We start from the raw sequence: 9,822 nt of genomic DNA, 5'->3' as shown, positions 1-9,822 counted from the left end.
AGCGTAAGTCCCAACGTTTTGGGCATTCATTTGGGGCATACTCCCCGAGAGCTTTCCTAATTTTAAGCTAAAATTGCTTAATAATTTTTTAACTTAAATATTCAAAAGTTAACTCTATTAAATTTTAAAACTACAATTCTCAAAAGCTAAAGGTATTATTTATCATAATTTTATAATTTAATACAGAGTAACAAATACATTTTGCACCTTTATTTACAAAGTACAAATTACAAAGCAAATAGTTTTGTCCTCCAATTTTTACTCAGCTTTCATGCTTGCATTTTCCTTTTTTATGCTACATTTTCTTCTCGTTTTTTTTTTTGGTATTTTTTATTATTATTTTCAAGTTAGTTTTTGGTTTCAGAATTCATCTGATCGCTTTAGTTTAGATATTTATTTGATGACTCTATTTTGGCTATTTTTATTATATAATGAGTATTTGTGATTTGTTGTCTAGTTTTAAGTTTTTAAACAATAACTTAATATTATTGTTATTTTTATTCTTTGAACTATTAGGCATTAGAATATTATTTTTATAACTCTATATTCTATCATACAGGTATAATGCATCACTACAGTTTTTTACTTTTTTCAAGAAAAATATATTCTTTCGTACGTTTCACGCACATGTTAGCATGTTTATTATATATATATACACTAGACGCGGAAGCCCGTGCTAAGCACGGGCCCAACGTGTTAAATGTTGATCGAGAATGAGATGTACATGCAGTAAACAATGGCATAAGGAAACGGGTATTGTTTAGGGTAGCAATTAAGCACTTTAAGAACAATAAGAAATCATGTTAGCAGCTTGATTGGAAAAAAGGAAAAAGAAATTCATGTTTGCATTATTAGTCTTACAAATGAAACGGCTCGAGAAAGAAAAAGAAAATCATCACTTTTTTAAAAGAAAAATATAAGACACACAGAGTGTTTCTCCGAAAATTGCATGTAACAATATTTATGATCCCTATTGATGTTTCAACTCACCACTTAACCACCAACTCCAAATGAGTTAGGACCTGTATCATGTCATAATTAAAGCAGGAAATTACTATGCATGTATAAAGAAAAAAAAATAAAAATACACCATGTGAAAGGGGATGTATGAAGCATCATAGAGGAAGAATATAGAGAAGTATGTAAGAAGCAACATAGTTAAATTACTTATCTGAATTATTCAATGGTAGAAAATTCATTCAACAACTTTTTTCAAACAACCACCTTTTTTCATTTACCATGTTAATTATACAAACCAGGTCCATGGAGTTAAAAGGTTATGAATAGAAAAACAAAAATACGACAGCATTTCCAATTTCGACCACCACCTGCCTATACATGGTTCAAAAAAGGTAGTAATACTATTAGTTACTTGAATTTTGCCTTTAATGAAAAAGCTTGTTCAGCCAAAACGATAGAGTTGTGGAGAATGAGAGGAGGCTTTGGAATGCATCTTTGATAGGCTTCCACCACTTGTTTAGGCTGATTTCAGTTCTCTGAGAGAAACACATGAAAAAATAGGGTGCTCTGCTGCTTGCAAATAATGGCAAGCTACACTGCCTCAAGAAATAGTGCTTCACTCTTGGAAAAAGAGAGACATACCTGGGAATTTTGAGAAATTAGGCAACATTTGTGGAACACATAAAAAAATGAAAATGACAGCAGCAAAGTTATAAGTTCTTCAGCAATGAACAAGTTCGTTTACTCTAAATTTTCTTAGCCCTTTCGCCTAACTGTGGATGGACTCCACCACATAGGAGGCAAATATAATATAGGAAAACATAAATGGAATTTGCTAAAAGCACCAAATTTTGATACTCCTCATGTATAAGACTGCTTAAATAATCTGAAACTTGACTATCGAATTGAGATGCAGTGTAGAATTTAGCACTTTCTTAATTCCATAACTTGTTTGTCATAGCATAGGAATATAGTCTCGAAGTTCTGCTCATTCAGAGCCTCAATTAGAATTCAAGGAAAATCAATCATGGAAATCATAATTTTTAACAAATACTAAAAGTAATTGAGGTCAACTAACCAAAAATACTATGATTGAATAGTAAAAATATTTATGATGTATATATAGCAAAATTCTCTACGTGCAGTGAGAGGTTATAAGTGAAAAAAAGCAACAATTAAGTTTTGATTGTTAGTACACAGTTTTGTGGTACTTATTTTCCTTTCTGGGTATGAAAGAGGCAATGGGCATACCAAATCCTGCACAAATAACATATAAACATCATGTCAGCATCTTTCAACCATAGTTTTTTTATTTTTTTGTTAAATGAATCTTTCAGTTATAGTTCTCCATAATTGAACACAAAAGATGACCGCAACATTCAAATTTTAGAAGTTTTATCATTACAAACATAAATACCTAGCTAATTACAAGCTGATGCTGGAAAAAGATCAAAAGTACCAAGGCCAACAAAGAGAAGATCAGACAGTGAATCTACAATGCACCAGCAAGTGTAAAGGAAATAATAGGCACGGTTAAAAGTACTTCCAGGACCGGAGTATCCATATTCTTTTAGAATGGTATAATAACTCAATCATCGACCAGTATGCATTCCCCCTCAGATCTCCAAACTTTGAGACCTCTAAGAGAACTATGTCCTTTGAGGCAATGCTGGCTAAATTTGTGCATAATCAAAAAAGAATCAAAGGCAGCAATGGATGCACTTGAGCGCATGTTTTTGCCAACAAATTGCTCAATTATAACTGATTCTCTTTGAAGCCCATGAGTTTGTCAAATACAACAATTATCTTTACATCTTCAACACAGGCTTCCGAAGGCCATGAGGATGATGCTCATATTTCTTCCAAGAGTTGTGCTAAGACGATATCGGAGAACAATAAAATCATAGAGGCAACATTTAGAAAAGAGAAAAACCAGGCAAAAGACACAAATGGAACACGTGTCAACTACTAAGCTATTTTGAAGAGCACTGAAAATTCTTGATTCGCGCATCACAACTCTTATTATGAGAATCCATCCTATTTTCGAATTATTTTCGAATTAATTTTTATAGATGTTGCTGTCCTGCAGTAACGACCACTATAATAGAAGAAGCTATAATAATCACCAAACTAATTTTTCTGAACTATATAAAAGCACCAAAAGTATAGTTGGCAGCAAAGGAACGGGTTACTGCAGGTTCTATCTACTTCTGTTCATCATATTCACCAGTTCTTAACAACCACGACATCTGTAACAATAATCTACAGACCCTTAATTTGAAAAGAAAGTTGCTTTTGACCTCCGGTGTTTTCAATCATCTGCTGAGATTTCTCTTGAACATCCAAGACTAATTGGTCATTAAAGAACATAGATGATACTCTTATGTAATAAAATTAATAGCAGACACATGCAACTTGGTATCGTCTGTGAAAATGAGCAAATAAGTAGCATACATAAAGTTAGGAAGTTTTAAATAAACAAGGAAGTTTGTTGAACTTCATGTACTCTATTGATAAAGCAGACATTTTTAACCCTGATGCAGCATCTAACTGTCAGATTAAACTAAAAAAGAGAGCTCATATACTTGTAAGATAGTACTAACAAATAACAAACTTCCTGCATAACCCATTTTTTCGATCATTCCCTTTAAAACTTGACATAGTGTTGGTCTGGCCTGAAGAAGTCGACATTTGTCTTTTCAGTAATTGGATATTTATTTTGGAAAGCTTCCCTAAGAGACTGTCTCCTAGTTAAAAAATAAATGAATCTACACTTACAAATAATAATAAGTAGAAGCAGCCAAGTTCCATCTCCCATGCATGCTGAAAGAAACAACAAAAAGAACCAACAAAAAAAGGACAGATATCATATCTGATTCAAATGTCAAACATTTCCTAAAGTTTGAGGGAAAGACATTGTATCCGATTTCCAGTGGAAGGGTAAACTGTCTTTGTTTAGAATCACTTCCCTTCAACTTTCACTAATGAAAGTTCCTTGCAAAATCATCAAAATCGATTAAATTCACCCATGTAATTTCTAGTAGTCAACTAAAATCGAAAGAGGGTACCAAAATGCCTTTGTTGCTACAATTGATTAAGGTCCATCCAAGCTAACTAAACGGGTCTAGTTTTCTGTTTCAGTGAAATTTTGTTAGGAGAGTCTTCACTAATTACTCTACATGAAGCAAATACCCCTTTAAGCAAACTGACACAAGAAAGGAAGGATGTATGACATCCACAACGTCGTTATCTTTAAACCCCCCAAAATCAGAAACAAAAAAACATGCACCTAAGTATTTCTTTCCAAATATACATATCAAAATAATATGAAATTCCAAACATGCATGTACAAAATGTAGTAAAAATTATTCAAAAACAATAGAAAAATCAACATCGAACAAAAAATGGACATAATTTTCAAAGAAATTCAAAAGAGAAAGTCAGAACACGGGCCAAGAAAGAAAGAACAGGGGAGAAAACTTACCAGACTTAAAACACATTAGAGGCTAGAAGATTGTAGCAAACAGAATGTAAAATCAGAAAAAGTCAAAATGTATGAAAGAATTTTGAAAAAAAAAACCCAGAGGAATTTAAAAACTCACCTTGAACTGTTGAATAAGTAAGAAGGTTGGGGTGAACATTGAAAGAGAGAGAATTAGAGGGGTGAATAGATGGAAAAATATAGAAATACAGTGTATCTGAAATAGTGAAATCCATGTGGCTTGCTAAAGCAAAAAGTGTAATCCACGTGCTAATTCGCCAATAAGGTAGGCCCAAATATATAGTACCATTTACAGTGCCTTTTGTACAGCTAAAGAATGCAATGTTCGTACACCTAAACTGCCACTTCTAAATTATACTAGCAGGGCTTGCCCGTGCATCGCAACGGGCCCAATGGGAGCAATTTTTTTTCAAACATCTAACATTATGAATATTTTAGAACTATACTACAAACAATAGTTGATGCTTGTCACCTCAGATTACTACAAATAACCATCAGTTTTGCTTGCTTAAACATCTGGAAACAATGTTCTTTTTTTGGGCCGATATGCATTGTTCTTAAGTAAAACATAGCCTTGACATTACTGAAGCTAAGGTTCTCAACCACTTTGGTATTTCTGATAAAGTTCTCTGCGCAATTAGATCTCTTTCGACCTCACAACTTTTTCATTGGCAATTGGAATAGCAAGTGGATGAATGTGTTCATCCAGTATCATTAAAAAGTGATCTAACATATGTGGTGCCACAAATATGTATTCACGATCCAAAATGATCCTACTACCCCTATTATAACCAAAAATCTTATTAACTTCATTTTTACTGGTTCTTTGAAAGGCCAATATACAATGAATGTACACTAAAATACCACAAGCTTAGTAAATAGACTACCTAATTTTCAAATGAAAATACCACATATCATTACAATACCATATCATTCATCAAGCTAGTATTATTTTTTTTATCTTAAAGTAAAAGCTTACAAAAGAGATGTAAGGTGTAATCCGGTGCAAACAAAAAGCCTAGAGTAGCTAATGCTTATCTCAAGGTGATCTTTCTTCTCATATGAGAGGTACTAAAAAGAGAAGACATACAACTCATTTAACAGGTAACAATGTTGAGTTGTCATGGACCTTCTCTATATTTTACATTTAGGATGAGAAATATGGCAAGTGGACCAGGTTAACTCCTACAAAATCTGGAATATTCAAACGAAGAGAAACCATAAATTTCCAAAATGTTGAAAGATGAAAGAAGAGGCAAACCTGGAAAATCTTCTTGAGTGGCTCAAAACCTGCAAAAAAAAAAAGATAACGAGAAATTTAATGCTAATGTCTCCTATATTTACTGGGCAAAACAAATGTCGAGCATAAATTATAAAGAATTTGGATTAAAAGGTCTGCAGCTGCTTCATTATTTCTTCAGTTATAAACACCATTCTTTGTATCATTCTGGTCGATAAGAGCTTACCTTCTCTGCAACTCAACAATTTATCCAAGAAAAGATATTGACCCTTTTAAAATACTACCAAATATTCATAAGAACAAAAACAATACAAAACAGTAAGAAACGTGACTCCGTGTTACCTCCATTTACAACAAAGTTCATGACGTGGAAAACCTTTTGTATTATCCAATCACATTGGGGACTCTTAACTCAATTATGATATATGAATCTGCACAATAGCAATCAATTGAAAACTTACAAAGGTGAAGTTTCAGAAAGAGATAGTGACTGATATTACATCCGTGAACTATTATGATGATTTTCAGAACAGGTGTTCATCACCAATGTAGTACAAATACTATAATCAGCACACGCATAAGAAAGGATATGGTGAAATATTAATTACTGTCAATATAAAAATCTATTCCTAGGAGATTTCGTACAAGGACTAAAGAACATTCAAGAAGAGAGCTTATCGCACCAACAGATGATAGATTATACAATCTCCTTTGAGAAAGATTGGCCATCTTTTGCATCATACCAGCAAAAGAATCACTCATAAATATACAAAATCAATGCAAAAAAATGTGTATGTATATACATGGCCTCCACAAAAATATGAACTTCACAGACATTTACATAACTTTAGAAATCGCATTTAAATTTTTTTTTTTTTTATATATTGGCAAAGTTCACAAACTGGTGGTATATTATTAGTTATTTGACAAAGAATAATGCCTCGTTTCCTATTAACCCCTTAACATTAACTACATATTCAAGTTTCAAAAAGCTTTAATGTAAGAAATATAGAAAGTATATCTCTTTTGAATAATAAATTTTTGTCACCCGCAAACCAGCAGTTAGAGGAGTACCAAACTCTTCCATTTTGGTTGTGCAACTGACACACAGGACATAGCAACTTCCAAGTAGGTGCAAGAAATTATATCTACATGAGAGTTCGGAGATAGAATATAGCTATCAAATATTAGAAAATATTTTAGTGGCCAAATGACTCCAATAATATATTTGGGCAATTAAAAAGAGCAACTTATTGTAATATGATTGCTTGAATTTACTGAGCTTCCTTCTTCTTTCTTTATTATACTGTCACTTCAACCACAGTTTCTTGAAGGTTTCATGTAAGACGCTTCATAATATAGTTGTGAAATACTAAATAAATGATCAAATTATAGTTCGCTGCTTAGTTTCACGGGCAAGAAGCATGATATTTCAAGTTTGGCTTAAGAATTAAGATTGCTTGATAAATTAAATATAGAACTATGGGCAGTACTTAAAAGGAAAAACACCAAATCAGTTGATCTGCAGCCTTCCTCTGCACATGAAAAAAGACCTTACTGATTGATAATCACTTAGTACGTGCAATGGAGACATTATAAATTTGATATTAAAAAAGGGCATAATGAATGGAAAGCCACCTCTCTTGGTGCTTCATGATCATCCTTGTTTCATTCTGCTACCGGTATAAAAAGTACATGTTCAAAGTTCCAAAGATGTTGCAGAATCACTTGTCTAAAGGTCATGGCAAGTATATTTGTACACGTCGTGTTAGACAAAATTTCTGTAGTTATGATACTTATAAAGCTTTTGAGCTTTCTCCATAAACTCGCTGGTAAAAATTTTCAGAATGTCATATTTTAGACACACCACAACTATGTTTTATAATACATAATTCTAGAAGCAATAAACAAAATAGGCAACCAAATCAAAGAACGGGAAAAATTTACCATTGTTTTGGAGAATAGGCATTAAACTTTGCTTAAGTTTCGGTAATTTTCATTTCCACCGCCATGATATGTAAAAAAGCTAGATCCGTCAGTCTCATCTCATTTCAATCAAATAATGCTTTCCTCATATAAGCAGACTGAAAAACCAAATTTTGCCAACAGGGAGTCCTCAAAGGTAGAAGTACATAGTTGTCAGCATAAGGAGTGGCCCTGTTGCGGCTAATATTTTCAGTTCTCCTGTATAAAGGTATGAAATACATCATTAGATTATTTGTACAACTAAAAATGCTCCTTACAAGAACATGAGTGAGACCTAATAATAAGCCTCAAGGGACATTAAGTCACAGCTAGGTGCTAGGTCCAAGAAGCTTTTGCTATCAGGCTCCGTAGTTTATTGATTGGAAAATAGTATTGCTATCAAAAAACTCCATAGTTCCAAAACCAAGATACATTATCAAACGATTCTCACTGGTCATTTTATTAGACAGAGCTCTTACCAAAAACGAAGATCACATTCATTTTCTGAGATGTCTTGGGTCGTGCAAACCTTGAATAGTATTTTGAATCTCAATTTACTAATTGCAGTAATAACATAAACTACTTAAACTTAAGTTAAAATCATGGCAGAACGGTTCGCGCAAACCTTGAATAGTAATTTTTACATATGTGAGATGTAGCTAATTTGACGCATTCTTCAAACCAAATTCTGATTACTATAGAGATACATGCAACATGTACCCCAATTTAACATCACAAGCATGTAACTGCAGAATGCAGATTGTATATCACAAAAAAGATTTCTAGAGATGCATTTCGATCCCATGCAACCGTCCATAAACGGATTAGAAAGATAACTTTTCCGCTTCAGGTAAAAGCTAAGACAATTCACTTATCCCAGAGCTTGAAAACGACCTCGCAATGGAACCAAAAAATTATCAAGAGTGAAGAAAAATGCAAACTTCTAGATATTTCAATTATCTTAGTGATAACATGCGCAGATAAAACTGAAATAAAATTACAGGAATGAACACCCAAATGGGATATCAAGAGATTAGTAAACAAAGGTTGATAAGTGTTTACTTAAGAGAAGAAGGGCGCGGGAGGAGAGAAAGATGATAGATCTTCTTATTGGTGGAAATTCTTATTCTTTTTGTATACAGAAGGGAATTTTGTGAGCTATTCTAGACATGCATGAGCCCAGAAAATTGAGTCTACTAATGTGTTTAGTTGTAGAACAAAATTAAAGGGGGAAAAGGGAATAGTTGATTTAGACATATTATCGAAAACCTTTCGTGCGTCAAGGGTGCAAATTGGATACAATATAGGAAACTATCCAAAAGAGCAGAGAAACTCTCAAATACCTACCAAAATCCTATTATCAATAATCGGTGCATTAAAAGAAATGCAAGAATAGAGAAAACCCTCACCACAATTGAACAGAATAAAGCACATACCAGAGACAACTTCAAACTCTAATTGAGAAATTTGAAAAGGAAAAAGCTCATCTACAGATGCATGTGTGTGCAAAGTTTTCCTTTTAAAAAAAAGAGAAAGAGGGAAAAAATTCAAACGGATTTTACCAGAATGAGCAGAGCAGTAGTTGCAAATAAATGCAGGAAAACAGTCAAAAGCATAACAAATAATAGAGAACAAGCAGCTTGGATTCATTTAAGGCAAAAGAAACTCATCAAAGCAACCAGATGATACTTTGAGGGAGTGAAGCACATAATCGGAACTCCAATGTCTGAACTTGAGCGATAGAACATAAAATTAAGAGTTGAGCAGTGAAATTTGTCCATCTAAAGTGCATATATACGTGGTTTGCTCATATAAATTGCATTACACGCGTCACATGAAAGACAATAGGCCCAAATGACCAATTTAACCTTTAAAGTGAATATAATATCCATAGTACCCCTGTTCGTCCCCTATTCGTATGTCCCAACTGTCTCTTCTAAATATTAGTAACTAGAGAGTGGATGCCCATGCTGAGCATGGGCCCAACATCGACAGGAACTCAGGGTCAATTGGTTTTTTTGGCTCTTTTACAAACTTGTTTTTAGTTTTATGACCTTATTTCTTTTTTACACCTGAGAGATTTATTTTTACACGTAACAAAACTCTCTTTTACAGGTAAGAGATCTAAAAAGATCATTTTCTTAAATTCAAAATT

At 33.2% G+C, this 9,822-nt stretch overlaps 1 protein-coding gene across 9 annotated transcripts; it reads right to left on the bottom strand.

Annotated features, from left to right (window-relative positions):
• Positions 1–862: 862 nt before the first annotated feature.
• LOC107759945 (uncharacterized) lies at positions 863–9,478 on the bottom strand. 9 transcript variants are annotated; one of them, XM_075222695.1, is made up of 7 exons: positions 9,357–9,478; positions 7,650–7,886; positions 6,045–6,133; positions 5,724–5,752; positions 3,739–3,783; positions 2,159–2,217; positions 864–1,602 (listed from the first exon to the last, which is right to left on the bottom strand). In XM_075222695.1, the coding sequence occupies exons 3-7, from the start codon at positions 6,064–6,066 to the stop codon at positions 1,386–1,388; spliced, it is 372 nt and encodes a 123-aa protein (XP_075078796.1). In that variant the 5' UTR covers positions 6,067–6,133; positions 7,650–7,886; positions 9,357–9,478; the 3' UTR covers positions 864–1,385. The 9 variants fall into 9 exon arrangements, 6 of the variants coding, with proteins under 6 accessions (XP_075078797.1, XP_075078796.1, XP_075078795.1 ...); XM_075222694.1 differs by having other exon boundaries at positions 9,230–9,457; XM_075222693.1 differs by having other exon boundaries at positions 7,650–9,457.
• Between the last annotated feature and the right edge of the window lie 344 nt (positions 9,479–9,822).

Source organism: Nicotiana tabacum, chromosome 10, assembly GCF_000715075.1.
Source record: "Nicotiana tabacum cultivar K326 chromosome 10, ASM71507v2, whole genome shotgun sequence".
In the NCBI taxonomy this organism is placed as follows: domain Eukaryota; kingdom Viridiplantae; phylum Streptophyta; class Magnoliopsida; order Solanales; family Solanaceae; genus Nicotiana; species Nicotiana tabacum.
The sequence above is the reverse complement of the archived record's forward strand: the minus strand, read 5'-3'. Positions and strand labels throughout refer to the sequence as shown.

What these genes read in the sequence shown, in the direction of transcription:
- LOC107759945 (XM_075222695.1), bottom strand. Translation starts at nt 6,066, where the DNA reads ATGAACTTTGTTGTAAATGGAG. An exon ending in GAACTTTGTTGTAAATGGAG is followed by an intron (nt 5,753 to 6,044) that starts GTAACACGGAGT and finishes TTTTTTTTGCAG; the next exon opens with GTTTTGAGCCACTCAAGAAG. An exon ending in CACTCAAGAAGATTTTCCAG is followed by an intron (nt 3,784 to 5,723) that starts GTTTGCCTCTTC and finishes TGTTTCTTTCAG; the next exon opens with CATGCATGGGAGATGGAACT.